The sequence below is a fragment of the Heloderma suspectum genome, chromosome 2 (assembly GCF_057233095.1).
Source record: "Heloderma suspectum isolate Gila_16-S chromosome 2, 16-S_ref, whole genome shotgun sequence".
Taxonomy (NCBI): Eukaryota; Metazoa; Chordata; class Lepidosauria; order Squamata; family Helodermatidae; genus Heloderma; species Heloderma suspectum.
The window spans coordinates 255767256-255789049 of NC_139459.1; the positions used below are offsets into that span (position 1 = coordinate 255767256).

At 40.3% G+C, this 21794-nt stretch overlaps 1 protein-coding gene across 1 annotated transcript in view; it reads right to left on the reverse strand.

Moving 5' to 3' along the window:
- Window positions 1-511: 511 nt before the first annotated feature.
- Window positions 512-21794, reverse strand: part of SLC22A4 (solute carrier family 22 member 4) — an 87114-nt gene continuing 65831 nt past the window's right edge. Inside the window, exons 5-10 of the mRNA XM_084838844.1 lie at window positions 16653-16779; window positions 11527-11624; window positions 9705-9919; window positions 8795-8977; window positions 8088-8223; window positions 512-4946 (exon numbers count right to left, since the gene is read on the reverse strand). Coding sequence (XP_084694970.1) covers window positions 4862-4946; window positions 8088-8223; window positions 8795-8977; window positions 9705-9919; window positions 11527-11624; window positions 16653-16779 — 844 coding nt within the window. The 3' untranslated portion in view covers window positions 512-4861. The remainder of the gene's footprint in view (window positions 4947-8087; window positions 8224-8794; window positions 8978-9704; window positions 9920-11526; window positions 11625-16652; window positions 16780-21794) is intronic.

Genomic DNA, 21794 nt, shown 5'->3' on the forward strand with positions numbered 1-21794 from the left:
ATGGTAGAAAAAGATTAAAGTGTTCCAAGATGCTTCTTCAAAAAAATACACCAATTCTCTGGTTATCACAAGAGAATATAAGCCCCTTATTTTGGGGCTTTATTGTGTATATGAAAAAGCACAAAAGTCGAATATATGGTGGAATATTATTTGCAGTGTTCACACTATGACTAGAGTCTACTAGAACTACTTAAGAGTGAATATTGTTTCATATTGATAGATGTATATATATTATTTAGCATAAAATCAACACCAGTTCTTCCATTTCAGGCTGAGATATGTCCACTGTGTTTTATTTATTTCATTTCATTTCATTTCTATACCGCCTAATAGCCGAAGCTCTATGGGCAGTTCTTCTGACCCCCACCCTTACTTGGCTATTGTATCACTTCACACAAATATCACTAATTTTGTATTCTGCTACCAAATAGGAAGAATTTTATCAGTAACTTAGAAAGTACATAGGTTTTATATGCTACTCTCTTTGACTTCTAGAACACAGAAAACTAGTCAGTGCAATTTTTTTAATGAGGAAAAATAAAGAGGCAACAGCTACATGGTGATGCATAGCATATTTCAGAAATCACAAACAAACCACTTGCAGATCTAAACAAATACTGTACATTATTCAAATATAACATGGAAAGGAGAGGGGGCATCTCAAATAGCAGCTAGGCAAGATCAAGGGAAAGGTGACTCCCACTCAGGTTAGTGGAAAAACTCCAGTCACCCGTTTTTCCTCCTGACAGAGAACCATCCTGCGCCAAACCTGACCAGCAGGCACTTTACAAAGGTTGCAATATAACAGGCCTGCCCAGCATAACTTGTGACCCCTCTGAGCCAAATACAGCCATTTAACTGCTGCTAGGTGCCTGACATCTTTCCAGTCTGTTTCATTCTAGGCAGGCACCAAAATGGGGAGCTCTATTGCGCTGCTTCTTAGCCACCAAACATGGCCGATGAGCTAGGCTTCACTGAGTGGGCTGAAGCCGTAGAAAGACGAACTAGTCCCCAAACAATAAATCAAAGCTTGGGCCAGCACCATCTGGAGGATTTACAGTAAAAGAAAGAAAAACAAATAACAAATAAGGTGCTAGCATCAGAAGTCTCCCCATCCTGATCCTTCTTTCATTTACAATTTTTGGGTTACTGCAACCACCACCTGGCAAATCCCTGAGAGAATCTATTGGTGGAGGATGTACATTTTACTTGCAAATACACCCCCCCCCCCATAAAGCAACTCTTTCTAGGATAAATACTGTAAAGATTTAACATGTCAAAACCCACTCCAGTCCCTACAGTGCTTCATGTTTTATAGCATGTGTAATACACATAGAAGTACCATGCTGGATTTCTTCAGCTGAATGTGTAGTTACATATCAGACTTGAGGCACTATATTACATGTGAGCAAGCAGGGCACTCAGATCCATAGTCTTTAGCAATGTAGCTGAACTCAATCACTACACATACTTTAAAAGAATACAATACTCCCAAGACTTGCACTGTATCAAGTAATATTGGGGAAATCTTTACAGATTGGATCCTTCCAAAACAATTTATTTTACAATGCCACAATCCTCTCGAAAGTGCAACTTTATGTTTTAAGATATCACTGCTTAAGGAACTAAACTGGAAACTGTCAAATTAAAAATTGGGAGAATCTCTAATTGGTAAAGAAACCCTAGTATAACTAGGTCCTCCCCGCTAAAATGCTACAATAGATGTAACTTTAGAAATAGTGACAGTTACAACAATGTAAAACTGGGTCAAAATTATTTTTTTGTATGAAATATCTACATAAACATATGCCATGTTAATTGCTACCAAATTACAACAGGTTATGTAAACAACTTTATCCATTACAGATATGAAGAGTTTGCTGAGAAAGCAATTAGGATAATCAGTTCCTTGCCAAGAGACTGTAGCTGTTGCTTAAAGCTCCCAGTCAGAAAGACCACATTCAGCCATGACAACTAGAGCATTTCATATACCTGCCAGGCTGCTGTGGACAAGACCCTTACAGTATTCCTTACAACAAAACAAGCAGGGCAGATCTGCTGTAGCACAGGAGTAGGAAACACTGTTCCTAAATGTTGACCTGCCAAAGCAATAACTGTAGCCTCTGCATCAGAAACAGGCAACCTTAACAAGCAACTGAGACACTTAAAAGAGTCATGCTACGTATTAGGCTACAGAGATTTGTTATGGCAAAACAATTTTAAAAAAACTTAACAAATATTAAAATAATCAGGTATTGTTTTCCAAAGAGAACTTTTAAAAAATAAATGATGAACAGGGAAGACAGAGTATAACAGAACCTCATTTCAGCGTGATGATGGCTTCATGGTATAGGATTCAATGGCAAATAACATTATTTCTGGAAAAGTTAGCTAATTTTGGAATGGTGAAATCTTAACAGTGTTCTCTCTCAAGAACAGCTGTTGGGTTTGTTAGGCTGATTGCTATTAGTCCTGAATTTATTGCCTTCAGATCAGGAGGAGTGTTCCCATAAGAACTCTATGGCAGAGTTCATCCCTCTCCCCTGCCCTTTGCTGTTCCAAGGAAGACACTGTTCCTCCATGTAGAATGTGGGGTATCAGGCCCTTATAGTTTTGTAGAGGGGTGGGTGAGGAAAAGGTGATTTAGCCAAGATCCTCCTTGCCACATTTCAAACTTTCACACCACCGTAGATAAGTTCTGAGATCAGGAAACAAGTTATTCTGGATTAATTATATTAAAAACAACCAGGATGTACTGTGTGGCATAATGATACCTTTAGGAATAGATAAGGAAGGTCCTTCCATCTTGGTCCTTGATCATTTATTAGTTCAGCTGTGCTGCATTTTGTAGATTTATTTATTTAACTAAAGTTTGCTTTATATGTTACCAGCAATGGCATAGGAGTATTTGCAGCAGGAAAGCAGCAGGCCACCACAATTCTCCTAATGCTGCTAACATATGAATCAGTCCTCACTTTCATACACAGAGTCTGAATCAGGAAACTTCAGCTCTCACTTTGAGTCATCAAGCCAGGGGATTATGCAAAATACATGCCTTGTATTGGCAAAGGAAGGAATGCCATGGTTAAGTGGGTAATAAATTGCCACCTGAGCTTTATTGGGCACACATGCCAATGCCAGTCCAATACCAGCCTTCTAAATCACTATCTCACTAATATGCTTTTCTTTGCAACTAATTTGTTCAAATGCTCATGAGGAAATAACTATAAAAAGTGTTTGAGGCAACAAACCCTTCCCTTTTTAAAATACTTGTTATAGTTTGCCCTAAAAAAAGAAACATGGAATAACAAAAAATAAGGAAGTTCCAGCTTCAGAACAGTTTCTTGTGGCAGGATGACAAAAGTACAAGGACATCATAGGATCTGGTTTGCAGTAGTCTTGATCCCAGGAAATCATAATCTCTCTAAAGTTGTTGGTTTAGACAGAGTGAATAGCTTTGGTGTATATCCTACAAGGAAATAGAATTTAAGAATGTGTGCGGTGGGCGGTGGGAGAGGAGTTGTGTGTGGGGGAGGCAGGAGGAAAGAGAAAGATCAAAGAATAACTTTTGGATATTGTTCTCGCTTTACAGTCTGGCAAATTTCCTAAAGAAACAGTACAACTAGTTTACTGTCGGCTGGTTTTGAGGGTGTGGAGTTTCAGAGTTTTCATCTGGTGTGATGGATGGAGGAAAATATTGTCAAAGTTTACTCCTGACAACTAAGTAGAGTCCAAAGAATATGATCTGCTTTTAAAAACGTCTTTTAGGGCGCAATCCTATTGAGATAGACTGTCGCCTCCGGCTTCAGGGGAAGTTGGAGGTGACCGCCTATCCAATGCAGGATGGCTGAAGCAAGGAGGAGAGGATTCCTTCCATGCCTTGTAGTTTTCCTTAGATGCCTGATTTTGGGCGTCTAAGCATGGCTTCAGGGAGGGGGCAGGAACGGGGATGGAAATCGCACAGGAAGCTGTCTAAAATAGCTTTCGCAGTTTCCTCCTATCCCCACCCCCAGGAACGCCCCCTTTTCATCCTGTCCATGCTCCATGTTACCAGCACGGACAGGCACGAAAGGGAAGCCGCTACAGTTTTCTCTGCCTTGGCTACGAGGGCGAGTGGGTGAGGAGCACAGTTGCCCGGCTACGAGTTCGTAGTGCTTTCTATGAGCTCGGAAACCAAAAAATCCTATCTCCCCCAGATGCTGTCTAGGGAACATAGGATTGCTCTCTTAAAGTTTATACCTCCATTTTATTAGGGTCAAACATTTGTCTTTAAAGCTTTATTCCCTTTAAAGTTTTTCGAAATGAGCCTAAATTAATGAAGGCCATTTCTGTAAGTACTTTCTTGGTAAAATGCCTCATTCCTTTCAAAACATTCATTTCCTAACAAAAACAACACAACATGACACCACAGGTGACTGGATTTTTAATACATCCAGTTCTCCTTAGGGCCTTTTAAAAATGACACTTGGGGCTCAAAGGAACTTGATGTGTCATCAACTACAACTCTTGAGATTCTATATAGTCAGTGCTTCACTTTTCCCAACAATTGTTTAGGCCTGCTTTTAAAAGGTACATAATACCTAAATCTCAAGGAAGAGATGAAAGTGCTCAAAACTTCACAAAAACAACATACCAAACAACCCCAAAATCCAAGGTACAAAAATAACTAGTGATGGAGGAGCCTTACATATGCTGACAGTAACTTAAGAGAAACCCCACACATTTGGTACACCACTGTTGTGAATTGTAGGGTCATTAGACAATCCCCTCCCTCATAGTGTTAATAACTTTTCATTTATATGCAGAATTACACTGTAAAAAGTCCTGGTGGTCTATTATATCAAAAGTCAAAGATATACAATCACAATGATGTTCTCAGAGTCTTGGGGTTCAGATCATTCTGCTTTGAATTCCCTATTTTGTAGGTGTGTTTTCTGTTTCTGAATCTGAAAACAAATAGGAAATTATGTACATTAGAAACAGCAATGGCAAACTACTAGTTTGTCCAAATATTCTTCTGTGTAACATGAAGTATTTAAGCAAGGAACAGCTTTAATCTAGTTAAAGCAATCTTCTAAATACACTAATTAGGAAACACATCATACAGACCCAAGTGGGATTTACTTCTAAGTAAGCATACACAGAGTCAGGCTGCCAGAGCATAAAGACTATTTTAGGATTGAAACATGTTGCAGGAGAGCATTTAAGACATTTAATTTTTTTAAAACATCCACAATGAGAAAGTGTTTTGTACAATCTGAAAGCCTATGTTCCATATTGGGAACACTGCTGGATCTTAGTAGTGGTATTTACCGATCCTGTGGATTTAGTTTATTATGCTGCATTCATGAAGAAAGCGAAATTAATTGGACTGTCATGCATGCAGTCTCCACTGCACTGGGGAGACCAAGGCAGTTTCAATTCCAGAGGTCACACTTATAGGGATTTAGATCATCAGTTTCACCTAGAAGTCTCTGAAGTTGGACTCCACTGTCTTCTCTAGGAAAGGTAAATTTCCCAGAAAGGCCCACCCAACTCAGCAGTTTTCAACAGCTCCTGCATCACTTTCCTGGAACTGGTAAGGAGCTTAAAAGGAAACCGCTGCCATGGATAGAAAGTTCAACACCAAAAGGTGTTTGTCCTTTGAGAGCTCAGAGGGTGTTACTCTGTTTGATTTACTACTATATTATGTGGCAGGGTGATTTAATTAATCTGGGAAGGGATTGCACTGCCCCTGTAAGAATGGTTACAGGTAAGGGGAGATACGGTGGTAGGGGCCAGAAAAGCCAGGAGACAGGAAGAATGATTTGATATCTTATGCCTGTTTTCCTCCATGGAAAGTTTCCTGGTTAACTTAACACATTGCCCTCCGGCCTGCTGAATGCAGCACTCATTCCGGTCAACCATGACTTAATAATGGATGTGGCTGACTTGGTTTGTATCACTGGGCCCTGGATGGAACTGGTGGGAAGAGTTAGTCTCTCCTAGTGTGCTCACCTGGTTATTCAGGGCAGCAGCAGAGGCTAGAGGGCTGGGGAGTTCCAGTTTCCTCTCTGGGCCTGTGGTCTGGATGAGTACCAACCTGAATTATTCATACCTTGTGTTGGGCAACTGGGACAGACTGGAGATGCTGTAGACAAAGGCTGGGGATACCTTCAGTATCCCCACTTGAAGTGGCATATAAGTTGGAGTGGCTGCAAGTTATTTTATCTGCAAAGTGCTAAGCAAACATGTCACTGTGGGTTAAGTCTGTTCATAGTTAAGGCTAAAATGAAACAGGTCTTTACCTTTTTAGAATAGTCTGCTGGATGGCAGACACAATGGCGGCACAGAAATAAGATTTCTTTGTCACTATCATTGCCTCAGACCAAGCCTTCAACTGGGCTCTTAGTTGTGTTTAACTTAGTTAGGCTTCTCCCGAGTTTTCCACCACATCTATATATGAATACCTTTCTTTATATAGGCCGCAGAGACAGAAATACTGATATAAAATGTGGATCCCATGCTCTTGAAGAAGCCTCTTATTTTAAAAAGTGTGGAAGTGTGCTCATCATTTTAAAATTGAGGTCATTTGGCCCAGAGGATGGTCTGAAAGCACATGTTGTAATGCTGTTGAAGCTAAGCATCTCTGGCTCTGTAAGCTGAGAATGCCTGGGGACTACAGGTAAGCTGCTCTGAACTTTCCAAGGTACAATCAATCAAAAGCTTACCAAAGGTAAGACACCTTTTATTTATGCAAAGAACAAAAAGTATAAAGTGTTTTAACTACATGAGCCTTCTAACATAATTTCATCTGGTTCCTGAAGGTATAATTTAATTTAATTTGTAAACCATTATTCTGAAGTATTCCACGGATTTCTCAACTGGCTTCAGCCTTAATTACCAACATCTTTTCTCAGAGATTTTTATTTCTTTAACTTATTTGATAAATTTATATTCTACGTTTCCCTCTCAAGGAGCTCAAAGGTGGCGCACATGATCTTCCTCCTCTCCATTTTATCCTCACAACAACCCTGTGAGGTAGGTTAGGCTGAGAGTCAGTGACTAGTCCAACGTCACCCAGTGAGCTTCATGGCTAAGTGGTCTCCTGAGTCCAACACTTGAGTCAATACACCACTCTGGATGATGTTAAAGTATGCATTAGTGTTCTGTGATCATGTTAATTCATTGGACTGACTCAAGTAATAAGCAAAGCCCAGTATGGCAAATCCACCCTGCATTTCTCATAATTGTATAAAAGAGAAAAAGAGAACTCTAGAATGAATGAGAAGTTCTGTTGTCTCCAGAAAGAAAAATCTGTAATTTGTTCAGGAGCACTAAGACCTTACTTGAAAAAAAGACTTTAATCAGAACAAAAGGACCCTCCTATAAACAACAGCAATACCATCAGAGGAACTTTTACAAAGCCTATTAGAGTAAGCCGAAAGAATCCAATTGATGGTGCTGCCTTTGGATTATATTCCAAAGCAGTTTCAACACACAGGAAGTGTTTGAAGATCATGCCCATAGGGAAGAGGTTAGTTCTGCTGGAGCTCAGATTGACTGGACAAGCTTTGCTCACATACAGTTCAAGGCCTGGACCTTAGCTGAAGAACCCCATACCCCCCTTTTCTAGTGTACAGATGGATAGGCATGCCTCTGGACATTATTCAGCCCTTGCCCCTCACTGCGCAAAGTATTTGCTCAATTCTGGCTACAAGGAGGTAAGGCATTCCAGGATTGATGCGATGACCATACAACACTGGGAGAGTAGGGTAAGGGGCATTCAGTCCTATTCTCCTCCATCCTCACAGTTTGTGACAATTCCTAGTATGGAATGGAACAAAATAAACAGAAGAGGAGAAGGAAAACATTTATATGTAAAACAAGTATTTTATGTGTTTTCTCACATGCCCTGTAAGGCATTGGAATGCTAGGCCACATAATGGAGGAGAAGGAAGGAGGCAAAGAGGTTCAATAGCTTCTCATTTATTCCAGTACAATTAAGAAAACAATCTACCATTTTCCCCCATAAAAATCTCCAAAGTGTGCAAGTTTCAGGAATGATAATACTAATGGGGAGCTATATTTCAGTAAAATTTGCTTACCCTTTAACTTGTAGCATCTCTTCGAATGTTTCTGGTAGAGGGTTCCCAAAACTTTCTGGGAGGAAGAGGGTGAGAATCCCTATCAGCACAGTGAGGCTGCCCATGAGGATATAAGGCAGAAATCTTTCATAGGCACCTGGTGAAACACAGAAAGTGGCAACGCTTATTATACAGTTACACAAAATCTGAGGTATAATTCATCTATCATATTTGAATCTTGACGTTCCTCCAGACTTTAAGGCAGCATGCACTTGTTTGTCCATTTTATCCTCAAGAATGATCCTGTCTGAAATACAGTGACTGATTCAAGGTTACCCAGTGAGCTTCATAGCTGAGAGGCAATTGGAGGGTCCAGGTCTCCACAGTTCATGTTCAGCACTCTCCACTACGCCACTAAGATGTAAACAGTTCAGTAATCCTTCTCAGAATACCTAACAGTAAATGATAGTCCTTTATTGGATGGGAACTGAATTTTGTTTTTAAACTGTACTATGTAAGACTACTCAAATGCATAAAAAAGAACAATGATATTTCATGTTGGAAGTTTTGAAGCAAGGAGTGACTCAGGCATAGATAATAAATACAGGGCCTATGTGAGGTAAGCCTGCCAGGATATTCTTTTAAGCATTTAGAAGAATGTTCTAACCACGGAGTGTTTTCTTCTGAGCACCTTTAAAGTACAACATCAATGATAGGATACTTCTTACCAAGGTAAACGAAGTAAGGAGCAATGATGCTGCCCACCCGGGACGACATAGAGGTAGCACCCACTGCCATGTTTCTTACTATGGTTGGGTAGAGCTCTGCAGTGTAGACGTAAAGCATGGAGAAGGCAGATGTGATCCCAAATTTCCCCAGCATCACCAAGATAACAGACAGGAGATGGAGATCTGTGGAAAGACAGAAAAGAAGTAATAAGTTCTCTAGGCTCTTTTTATTAACTACTTTTGCGCAATTCCTCATTTTACCCCAATTATTTTTCTGTATTCTACACACTGTTTTTAAGCAGTGTTAAGAGCACCAAACCAAGTTGACATTTGTGCCTTGTTTGTAGATTATGCCTGTGAATACTTGATTTAAACACAGGTTTGAGACTATGCTGCAGGTACAATAGTTCCAACAACTAAAGGTAGTATACTTAGATTATGTCTCCAGCATGTCACCAAAGCAAATGTCTTAGTTAATAAGGTGTTGCAGTATGGATTATATAGGCAAAGCCATTAAGAGCTGTGCCTTAATCTATGATAGATACCAACAAGGAAAGAAGACTTATCTCCTTCTGCAAGAGTGTTACATGAAGGCACTTGTTAGTACTAAGAGGGCAAAGCCTGGTCCAGTAGTTAGCTTTTATTTTCCACATGGTGAGGACTGGGAAGCTTTCATGCTGACATAGCTACAATGTTCTGTGTTTGCAAATCCCTGTATAGAATAAATGTACAATGACGCTTCCTGGAGTATGGAGGCAAACTAGATATGGGATCAAGATGACACAGAGTTAAGCACAACTCTTGGATGCTTAGATCAAGTTTGTCTTTTCCAATATCTAAACCTTTACTATAGTCCCTATACAACACTGTCAAATATTAATACATCTAATGCTCTTGTGGATGTTCGTACTTGTAGGTACCAGTTGAATGAACAGAATAACCCCTCCTCCCAAGAAGAGCGTGCCAGATATTGAATAACGCCGAGGTAAGGTCCGGAGGAGAAGCCAAGCAATCACATAGGCTGGAACTTCAATTACTGCAGACAGGAAACAATTGAGGTAGGCATTTCCATGCAAGTTGGGGGTGTTGAGTGACAGACCAAAATAGCCAATAGATGTAAACATCCTGAAAGGGGAAAAGGAGAAAGATTGCAAATATTAAAGTCCTTGACTTTCATAGTATTAGCTAATCAAATGTATGCTACAATGATCAACGTAATACAAGACTTTGGCTGCCATTTACTTTCTATTCTACTATTCCATGCAATGTGCTAATTTTTTTGTGCTAAAATGCTGCAATTCCATAAACCATACAGCAATTTTCATTCAAGTGCTTAACAATTACCTTACTGGATCACATCCAAGATCTACTGAGCACTACTCTCAGCCAGATGCCACTAGGAAGCTACCAATCAGGGTATAATGGAAATAACCATCCTTTGTTATTGTCCCAGTAATCAGTAACAACACTGACAGGATTTTGCCTCTGAAGAAGGTGTAATGGAAATGCACTGGGCATTTGATATCTTCAATTTTTTATATGACTTCTTATCATTTTGAGGCCTCACCTCCTTTTTTGCTGATCTCTGTTTTGGTGCTGCCCTCTCCTGTTTTCCAGTAATTACACCCAAAATGTTATTTCTTATAATTACAATAAGAGGTTAAATCTGTAACGACTTTAATCCTTTTAATTTTTACAGCAAGCCTCTGTGTTATGGAACTACTGGACCCAGCCATCCAAATAAAATTTCTAGCTTGTAATTTTGATTCTTTGCAAAGGAAGATAGAAAGTTTCTCAACTTGTTCTGTTCTGTTACAGAAATGTAGATCTACTGTGTAAGTGGAAGGACCTTAATACAAAGAAAGAATGGTGTCTACTAGATGCCATATTATCTGAACCTTCTGATTACCCACAAACATTGTTATCTTCAGTGCAGTGTGAGTGTTTGTTATGACTCTGTGTAAGAAATGTTTTCATTTACAACAGCTTCCAAATGTCAAAATGGTTGTAATTTTCCATTTAAAATAGGTAGCTTTTTCCTTTTGTTTCCATATTGTATTAATGCTCATGGAAGGTTAATGGTTTTAATAATATGAACTGATGAAAAGGAAAGTTGTCTGCTTGAGTGCAAGAAAGCTATGGGGAAAATAAAGGCTATTAGATTATAGAACTCCCTGCCTCAGAACATCAATTTGGCCCCTTCTGTTTTGGCTGTTTACTATTTAGTTGAGATGTTTTTATTTGATTCACCAGACTGAATACTTTTTAGTGGACTGATCTGTTGTTGTTGTTTATAAAGTTGCTTTTATTTGCTGTGTCTGTCTTTCTTTTATGGTGCAATTTTTGTAATTTCATTCAAAATATTAAAGTAAGAGCATTAGCAAAGGCCTGAGGGTAGTTTTGTTTCTGGTATATTTTTGCTTGCCGGTGGAAAGTAGCGCCATGACTCACAACTCTATAACAGATCCATTTAATATCACAGAAGTTAGAAAGTGATCACATAAGTGTTCTGACACTCACAGATTACTTAGCAACACAAATAATAATTAGCGATCTGCTACTTACACACTAAGGAGGCAACTTAGTTCATACATGGATTATGATGTCCTGTTGGAACCTGATAGCATACGTGTCCCAAATGCATGGATAGTTTATGTAGTGTCTGCTGAAGTAATTGAGCCTAAACCAGACTATTGTTCCTTATGTCCTTTAGGATCTCACCATTTACTTACCACAAAAGAAGAGACATGATAGTGATAACGGCAATGTTTCGGGTTCTGAACAAGTCCAGAAGCATGCCCTGCTGCTGCTTGGCCTTAAAATCTTCTACCTTAGGGGTTGGGGGAGAGAGAGAAAACAATTCCAAAAACAAACAAACAAACAAACAAACAAACCTAAAAACCCTGGATACCCAACAATCAAACTACAGCATGGGAAGCCATTTTGATCAAGCTGGTAGTCAAGTAACTGAAGCCACAAATTAAGATTCAAACAAGTGGGAAGTCTGTTGTTTGTCCCATGGAAATCACCAGTTTATGACCAAGGGCAGTGCTGAAACAACATCATGCTTTTGCTCTGCTTTTGTTCTACGTTTGCCCCTTCTGTCATTTTATACAAACATGTTTAATGGTGACCCCATTATCAAATGTAAACTCCTGTCCACTGCATGTAAACAGCTATCTATTTTAAGTGTAAAACGAACAAAGGGCTAGAATTGAGTGGCTTTAGTTTTCTTTTTAACAATGGCGAAACCACTGGCAAAACCAGTGGTGTGTCCAGCAACTCTGCTTGCATGATTAAACTAGATCATTTTTAGCTTGTGACTCCTGATGATGTGGACAAGCTGCTTGGTTTGGTCAAAAAGACAACTTGCCCTCTCAATCTCTGCCCATCCTGGCTTGTAGTCCAGGGAGGAGAGATGGTAAAGCAATTTTTGCTGAATATTATTAATGCCTCCCTAAGGGAAGATAATCTTCCACCATGTCTGAAAGGAGCAATTGTTAGACTGCTTCTGAAGAAGCCTTCCCTTGACCCCCTGGACTTCAATAATTATAGGTCAGTAAGTAATTTACCATTTTGGGGCAAGGTAATCGAGAAGGCGGTTCAACTCCAAGCAGTCTTGGATTAAACTGATTATCTGGATCCATTTCAAACCAGCTTCAGATCAGGATACAGAGTTGAGACTGCCATGGTCGCCTTGGTGGATGATCTTTGCCTGGGAATCAATAGGGGGAGTGCATCCCTGTTGATTCTTTTGGATCTCTCTGTGGCATTTGATACCATCGACCATGGTATCCTTCTGGATTGCCTGAGAGGGTTGGGGGCAGTACTCTGCAAGTGGTTCTGCTCCTTTCTCTCAGGATGGTTCCAGATGGTGTCACTCGGGGACAGCTGTTCCTCGAAAAAAGAACTGTTATGTGGAATCCCTCAGGGATCCATTCTATCCCCGATGCTGTTTAATAGCTACATGAAACTGCTAGGAGAGATCATCAGGAGGTTTGGGGCTGAGTGTTAGCAGTATGCTGATGACACCCAAATCTATTTCTCCTTAACATCTTTATCCAAGGAAGGTATGACTCCTCTGAATGACTGCCTGAAGTCGGTAATGGGCTGGATGAGGGAGAACAAGCTGAAGTTGAATCCAGGCAAGACAGAGGTGCTCATCATGAAGGGTCCTAAATCAGGTATTGAGGTATGCCAACCAGTTCTGGATGGGGTTGCACTCCCCCTAAGCGAGCAGGTTCATAGCTTGGGGGTGCTTCTTGACCCAACCCTGCTCCTGGCACCCCAGGTGGAGGCAAGAAGTGCCTGTTATCAATGTTGGCTGATACACCAGCTACGCCCATTCCTGGAGCACGTGGACCTGATAATGGTGGTGCACATGCTGGTAACCTCTATGTTTGATTTCTGTAATGCACTGTACTTGGGCTGCCTTTATATTTAGTTCAGAAACTTCAACTGGTACAAAATATGGCAACCAGGTTGGTCTCTGGGACATCCTGTGGAGACCATATTACACCAGGTTTAAAATCTTTACACTGGCTGCAAATTTGTTTCTGAGCAAAATATAAAGTGCTGGTTCTTACTTTTGAAGCCTTACGTGGTCTAGGTCCAAGGTACCTTAGGGAGCACCTTCTCCCCTATGTCCCAGTCCACCACCTAAGGTCCTCTGAGGGCTCTCTGCTGCGGCTGCCTAATGTGAGACTGGCAGCCACACACAACAGGACCTTTTCCTTTGCCGCCCCTCAGTTGTGGAATGACCTGCTTGTTGAAATGCGCCTGCTGACTTCTTTGAAGGTTTTTAAGCAGGAATTAAAGACTGTATTATTCTGGCAGGCCTTACCCTTTTAGAACTCTTGTTCCTTTTGCCGACTCTTGTATACTATTTTTAAGCTGTGTTGTTTTATTGTTGGATCTTTATTTTGTATTAAATTGTTTTATAGTTCAAAGTTGTTTTTAGTTATATGTTGTTTGTATATATTGTCTGTATGCTTTTATGTAAATGGATTTTAAACTTTGTATATTGTATTTTAGTGTTTTAAGTTTTGTAAACTGCACAGACAGCTTTGGTTATGGGGCGGTATAGAAATGTAATAAATAATAAAAATAAAAATAAATAAATAAACATAATTCAGAATCCAATTATTTTTCAAAGTGTATGTATTTATTTATTACATTTCTATACCACCCAAGCGCTGAAGTTCTTCTTTCAGTGTTAGAAACCAAGCCCACATTTTAGACCCAGCCTGCATTGTTAATTATTATAATTGGGAAAAAGAGACCTGATGGTTTTAGTTCAGTGCTTAATGTACAAATATGTGCTATTACAACAAGAAAGGGCACCATATGAATCAAAACAAGTTTAGTATTAAGTAAACGGATGAGCCAAGATGTGGACACAGACATCTATTCTCAGTTCCAGAAACGGTCTCTTTGAGAAGTAGCTTCCTACCTCATACCTGGACATGTCTAGTTACTATTTAACCTATCTAGGAATGTATAGCACTCAAAAAATAACATTTATTAGAGAATATTATGAAATTATTATCTTCTGCAAACACAGTGCCAAACAGGGCTTTGGTGATCAGGTGTGCATTCCAGCTTTCCTTGAAGGGTGATGTTTACATCTTGAAAGCCTGGGAAGAGCACGTATTTCAATACATCCTAGAAAATCTTTTTCTTTTTTTTTTAGTGTAAGGGGAAGAATTCTGTGTCAAGGAATAAACCCCGTTTATCTGGGAAAATTCCAACAGGTTATATGTTGCCCTTTAGCTCATGTATATTAACCACATGCCCAAAATGAATGACCTATCCAACTGCAAGTTATCAACTCTTCCAATTACAGGGATAAACTTGCTCATATATCAAACTGAAACAATGAACAAGTGTGGACTGCCAGGCACTGTTAACAATATTACAATGTTGAACAGCCTCAGTAAGGATTGCTCTAAGGATGTTTCCAATTTATCTATGCAGTAACTGCCCACCTTGCAGCCACCACAGTACTGTGGTGCATCTCAATACTGGGTTCTATCTCACATGTTCTTCAGATTAGGAGTGGGCATCCTTTAGGCTTCCAGGATCTACTTTGTGTTTTTTTTTACTGGAACCTCAAGGTCCACCAAACGGAGTGTGCTGCAAAGTAGTGTCTTAGGGAAAATATAGCTCTCTACTAGTAGAAGCATCTAGTAGGGTGCTTCGGAGCACATAGTTCAATTCTGAACTTGGTGTAAGCAGCAAAACTGAGCTCACAACCTTTCCACACAAAAATCCACTCCTGGTTTCCACCCCCACCACCTTTGTTTCAGCAGCCTACTTTAGAAGGGAAGAGGAAAGAAAACCTTCCATTGTTGCTGTTGTTAAACAATTTGGAGTCAGAAACCCTTGCAGAGCTACTGGCAAATCACCCAGATACCTAACAGAAGGTCCTGATCTACCTGGTGCCTATCCCTGCTTTAGCTAAATATGATTGCCTACTTTGCTGCCTCCTTCTAACCATGTATACATTAGAAGGGTGGGAGAGAAAATAACTACTCCACAAAGTTACCCTTATAAATAATTACTTTGGAGGCAGTTGCCCACCCCTTGCTCCAACTGACTCCATTACTGCTACTCTGTTATTGCTAAATGGCTGCGATTAATACTAGATGAGATAGCATCACATTCAACCCTCTCTCTAAGTGTTAAACAAACAAGAGCTCTTTACGTCTAGGCAAGAGAAAGGGAGAGATAAGAGCATGTGCCAGTAGACTTTTAAGTGTTAGGAAGGAGAACAAGAGCCAGGGCTGGCTGCACACACAGCCTCTATTCTCAGCTTTGTGTTGAATGCAGAGCCACAAAAATTAGGCTGCACATTTTCTCTCTAGACCTCTCCTAGCATTAAAGGGTTAGAGGCTGTTCAACGTTAGGAGATGAGGCAGAGCGTCACAAGTTCAACCTCCATACCATAATGAAGCGCTACAGAAATTGTGCATACATATCTATTGCCACAGCAAGGTCAGATGCAGTAAACTACTCAGGTGCTCACATGTAGAGGCAAATGGCATGACTGCATAAAGCTATCCTGCAACTTGCACAAATAGCTGGTAAGCTTAAAAGAAAGATGGGCAGCCCATAATACACTTGTCCAAGTAGCAAGGATATACATGGCAGACTCGGCTACAGTGGTAAGGTCCACAGGTGTGATTACAGCATAGAATCATTGTGGCATTCCAGGCAAGACTAAAGATGTAGCAATGTCACTATAATGGCCCAGACTCAACTGCAGGTGTCTCGCACAACTGGCAAGCACAACAGAAATAGCAGAAATCAAGCAAGCTCCAAGCTAACCTTTGACAAAGGCATTTTTACCCAGGTTTGATCAGCTGGTGATCCTGGCCTTATTTATCTAAGCTAGCTAGATTTAATAAATCATTTAGGTAAACAATCAGGCAGGAATTCGTGGTACAGGCAACTTGATTGTTCCCGCCCTCTGCTAGTGGCAGATTGTGCTCAAGGAAGCAACAGATGGATCCAGGTGACTGTTTTACTGCACATCTGCCTTGATGTGTGGTAACATTATCCTTGCAACTTACTTGCTCAAAGCTTTCAAAGATAATTCCATGAATATCCGAACAGTCAAGCTCTGAGACATGTCAGTCTCTCAGCAAATTAAGAGTTCTAGCTGCTAGAGTAATAATTAACTTGGGTGTATGCACTGGTGCACGTGAGCCATCAACTGCCTTACGTTAGCTGCCAGCGCCAAGTATGTACTGTTTACTAATATGCCAGGTGCTTTAACTGGGGCCTGTTTACTATACTGGCTTGCTCTAACTGAAATAATAACATAGATATACAAGCGCATGAATATAATATTTACCTCCATAGGATCTAACAGTATTGCTGGAGCTGGAATCCCATTCATTTTTGCAGCCTTCCGAATAATCGTTTCAGCTTCTTCAAATCTTCCTTGAGAGATCAACCACCGGGGAGACTCAGGAATAAGCCTGTAATAAATTCAAATAATTCAGTTGATACTTTCACAACAGCTACTATCAAGCTGGTTGAAAGAATCCTCACTAGCTGATTGTTTCCTTAGCTGGGGGTCTGAGGGCCAGTGTTGACATGATCAGGGAAGACACGTGTGCTTTATTCATGTGTCTGCCCTGTTTGCATATAAAGCAAGGAGTGAGATCTGTTTTTGACATGAAAAGAAGCATGATGGTGAGGGGAGCTAAATGCTCCTTATCTCAATGCACTCTGTTGCTTCACGTACTTTTCTTCCCAGCCCTGCTCGCTACTGGTATCAGAGCTAAACTGAGAGAAAAGTGCTTTAAGCAGCAGAGCTCGGTGAGGAAGGTTTTGGTTTTCTCAGCCAGGCACTCCTTTGTGTGGAAAAGCTAGACCTCCCCACCCACACCACACCAGTTTCTATGTGAAAAGAGCAGACATGTGAATAAATACATATGGCTGCCCCCTTCCAGTTAGGTCCTGATGTAGCAACTTTATGTTCGATAATTTTTCATGTGTGTAATCTCCCAAACTTTTTTAAAATAAGCAAATAAGGTGTTTCTTATTTACTTTAATGCTAAACAAAAATGATGAGATCTTCTTCAACAGTAGAATGAAACACATCACAGTTTTAGAAGTAAGGTAATTACATTAAAAAGGTAAAATACAATTTATAGCCCAATTTTAAAGCACATTTGCCTGGATGTTAATAACATTAATTTCAATGAAACTTAGTTCCAAATAAGCATGCTCATATTTGCAGCAACTTTAATGTACAATCAGCCATTATGAAGGCTGTGTACAGATTCTAGTATGGTGCTAGCCCTGATCAAACATCAGTAGCATGGTACTGATGAACACATGCAATCTAGAAAGAAGCTTCAGGTACAGTGTATGTACACACCAATGCTGATTACAATATGGAGGAAGAGCTTGCTTTGACTTTTCCAAGGCATTGCTTAAAGTGGTAAGAAAACCAACAAAACTATATCTCAACAGGAACTATGTGGAACTCCAAAGATAAATGACAGCTCCCAAATTTTTGAAAAGCTATCCCCTAAACATAACCCGAAGAGAACACAAGTCTGATATATAATATGCAAGGTGAGGAAATCTCAGCAGTGCCATCTTGTGGACATGACTGTTTCACAAGCAGAATCCAAGTGTGATTATCCAGGACCTGTTTATGGGATTAATCCAAGTGCATGCCCTTCTTCCGTCATTATAATTTATTGTCTCTTATATGTTGTAGTTTTGTTTTCTTTGACAGGGGAAACTGTCTCCAGAAAAAACACAGCAGGAATGAGATAACCTGATGTTTTTAGAAAGACCTCAATCAGTGATAAGAAACTAGTTTTTTGTAATGCTGGAGATAAATGCACATGTTAATTCTTTTACAAAAGAAATCAAGATACACAATGTCCAATGTAAACTACCAGATTTCATTTGAACTGTCTATTTTACTCAAAATGTTGTCAGCAAAAAGAATATTTTCACTCCTGTAGATGTTGGTTACACAATAATACTTGGTACATGGAGAATTTTCCAAATCCTTTTATGTTCCTACACTAGGATTCACACTGGATTGGTGATGAGCATGGCACAAAAGGGCAGCCCAAGCACAAAAGGGCAGCCCCTTCTAGTGACTCCAGAAGCTGATCTGAACCCTACCGTAGCACAACAACACTTAACAGTCCTGTTCACCTTTCCCTGTGTGGTAGGGCTGTGTCACACAAAGGACTTATTTGGGCCAAAGCAGGGCTTGCCCCTTACATGCTGTTGTGTATGTAACAGTGTGACAACACTGTGTCACTGATCCTTTGCAGTTAATATTCACTTGCCAAGCATAGGAACTTTTAACATGGAACACACCAAAGTCAATCTATGGAAATGGGATGCCAAGGACCAATAGTTCTGGCAGGTATTGTGCAATCCTTTTCTAGATCTCTGTTGAATACATTACTAGCAGGCTCTAATGAGGAGGAAGTGTCCACCCATGACTGTTAAAGAAAAATCCAATTCCCCACAAGCACAGTCCTGGTCTCAAGTCATGGGTTTTTGACCACACTTTCAATGGAAATTTAAAAGCAACAGTGTTTCCCTTCTGTCTTAGTTATTTAATTTATATGTCATCTTTCAATCAAAAAGGCCCCCCAAACGGCTAACCATAAAATTAATATATCAGTATTAATTAAGAACAAATATTAAAATCAGCAACAGCATCCTATGTATGTTTACCCAGAAGCATGTCCCACCGAGCTCAGTGGGGCTTACTCCCTGGGAAGTGTGCATAAGCAAGGAGGACAGTTGGGTCTGCAATGTAATAAATTGGTTTTTAAATATTTCAATATCTAAATATAGATGGTATTTAAAATAGAATCAACTTTCCAGCAAACCAGCACTGAAAAGGAATTACACAAAAGCTTTATTTCATGGGCCCGACACTTTCTTGTTCATGACCAGTACCTGCAAGGTAATCGCTATAGTAGACTAGCCAGGTTCTGCCACCCCACCCTCAGTAAGTATTTCTGGGCATGTGCACAAGCACAGCACCAAGCCTTTACAGAGCATGTGTGCATCTCCCCATATTTCCATCCAGCTCTCCACCATTTACTTTTTCAACGAACATGACTTTGGGTTCATTAACTGAGCAAAAGAGGGGAGGCTGAACAGGGATATGGGAGGCACCCCAAAACATCCCATTTTCTATAATGACATGGTCTGCTCATGCTCATACACCAAGGGAGTTATGTGGGGAGAAGCAGAGCTCTATACGCTATGGGGATCCCTGCATGTCCAGGCTCTTACCCACAGGGAAGATGCATGTCCCATGTATTTGTTCATTTAATTTAAAGAAGAAAAATAGTAACAATAAGGCATTTCACTGATAATTTATTTAATTTATTTAGACCTATAAAATAAATTTTTGTTGGCATCTGACTATAAAAAAGGAGGGTATTCAACGAGATAGAATTTTATAGGTTAGGATCTATATGAAAGAAATGGAAGAGCTGTGGGGTTTGGCATAATTTACTTCACCGAGCAAATAACTTCTGAGCACCAAGCTAAGTGCAGCAGGTTCCCCTCCTCACCCATGGGCATATTTGGGGATTAGAGAAACAGCTGTGAGCACCACCACAAAATGGCTCACATGGAGGATGTGGCTAGTCATATAATGGCTGCCGAGGGGACCTGGCTAGTCAAAAGAGGTGGAGAGGGGGAAGATAGCAAGAATAGAGGCTAAGAGGAAGGGGAAATAGCAAGGCAAAGGGGTAGAGGGGAGAGATAGAGCAAGGCTAGGACAGGAGAGAAACAGTGAAATAAAGAGGGGGAGCAAACAGTAAGGCCAGAGGCTGGGAGTGGAGAGAAACAGCAAGATAAAGGGGTGAGTGGGAGAGAAAAAGCAATGCTAGGGGCTAGGAAGGGAGAGAAAAAAGAAGGCAAGGGATGGGGAAAAGAGAGACATAGCGAGGAAAGGGGTTGGGTAGAGAGAAATAGCAAGCCTAGAGGCAGGGAGTGGGGAGAAAGAGAGAGAGAGAGCGAGCAAAGGGAAAAGGTCCTTGTGGCGGAAGAAGATTGGGTGGGGCCAGGAAGCAACTCTTCCCTTCTCTTCCTACTGATCAGCAGCAGGTTCAGGAACAGGAAGGAGAATATGCTTCCCCAACAGTTTTCAAGTTTTCTATTGAAATTTTTTTTTGAAGGAGGCAGGGAACAGGGAACTTCACAGGCACCGTTGCAGGTCCCTGCAGGCACCATGGTGCCCACAGGCACGGCATTGGAAACCCCTGGGATAAATATTCTTCTTGTATTCTGATTCAGCAAACTAGCGTCACATCTAATGTGTCTCAGACAAATTGGGAGCAAAGATCCTAGCTGGATTTCAGCTTATTGCACCCCATCTCCTTCAGTGTTGTGTTACGTAGCTGCCAAAACTGAGACTTACCTGTTTTGGTGGCTTGCTAAATACACCCGTTATGAACTTTACAAAAAATGTTCTCCCTTAAACTTGTAGCTGCTGAATCATATAGACACAGGCTAGCTACAAGCTCAGTTATTCAAATTAAAATAACAAAGGATCAGGATATAAGGAGAAATATATGTATGAAAAAGTTGTGGAAAGGAAAAGTAATAAAGGGAGAAAAGAAAAGCTCTATAGTGCAACTACCATATGAAACAATCCATGTGATAACTAACAGGTTTTTGAATAAAATTATCTGCTACTTTATCTCTGTAGAATAAAGACTATTTAATACTAAGGGCACTTCAGGAAGTCAGGTCAACCCCCAAGGCATGTTTCCAGTAGAGACAGTCAGCTCCATTGTGATACCCTGTAATATTCTGGAAAATTGATTGGCAGACAGGAAAGCAGATTGGAACCAAATATTTTTCTTTTAGCGGCTAAAGTGGGAAGCTGAGTGAGGTTAGAAGGAGTGGAGCATGGGTGAAGAAGATACTACACACATTTCCTGTAGGCTGAAATGTCATGCCTAGCCAGAAAGAATAAATCTTTACCTTGTTAGCAGGGCAGCAGGTTCTTCAAAACCTTTTCAAAATGCACAACTCCCCTATATTCCTAAGAGCTGAAACTGATGTGTTCATATTAGTGAAACAGATCTTCACAAGAAAAATATATTTTAATAAAAATCACTCAATTCTTTAAGCAAAAAGGTTTGGGTAGTTCTGTACTGTACTCACTAATAACATATGAGGCAGCAAATGGCAGTGTGACATCATAGCCCATTGCTGAATTGTTATTTCAAGCAACCAAGTAAGAAAGGCACACATAATTTTCAAAACAGAACTATAAACTTCCAAAACAGGAGGTTTCCCGCATAACATCAATCTGCAACTTGACTGAAGCCTCTTAGGGAATTTCAAATGCCAACTGTTTGTGGCCCTTTCCCATCTTTTTGTAGGAATATCTAAAGTCCACCCAAGCCCTTAAAATTGGGGGTGTGGAGGTGAGAATGCCAATATCTATAGGTTGGCATTGCTCCTCCTCTCCCTCTGG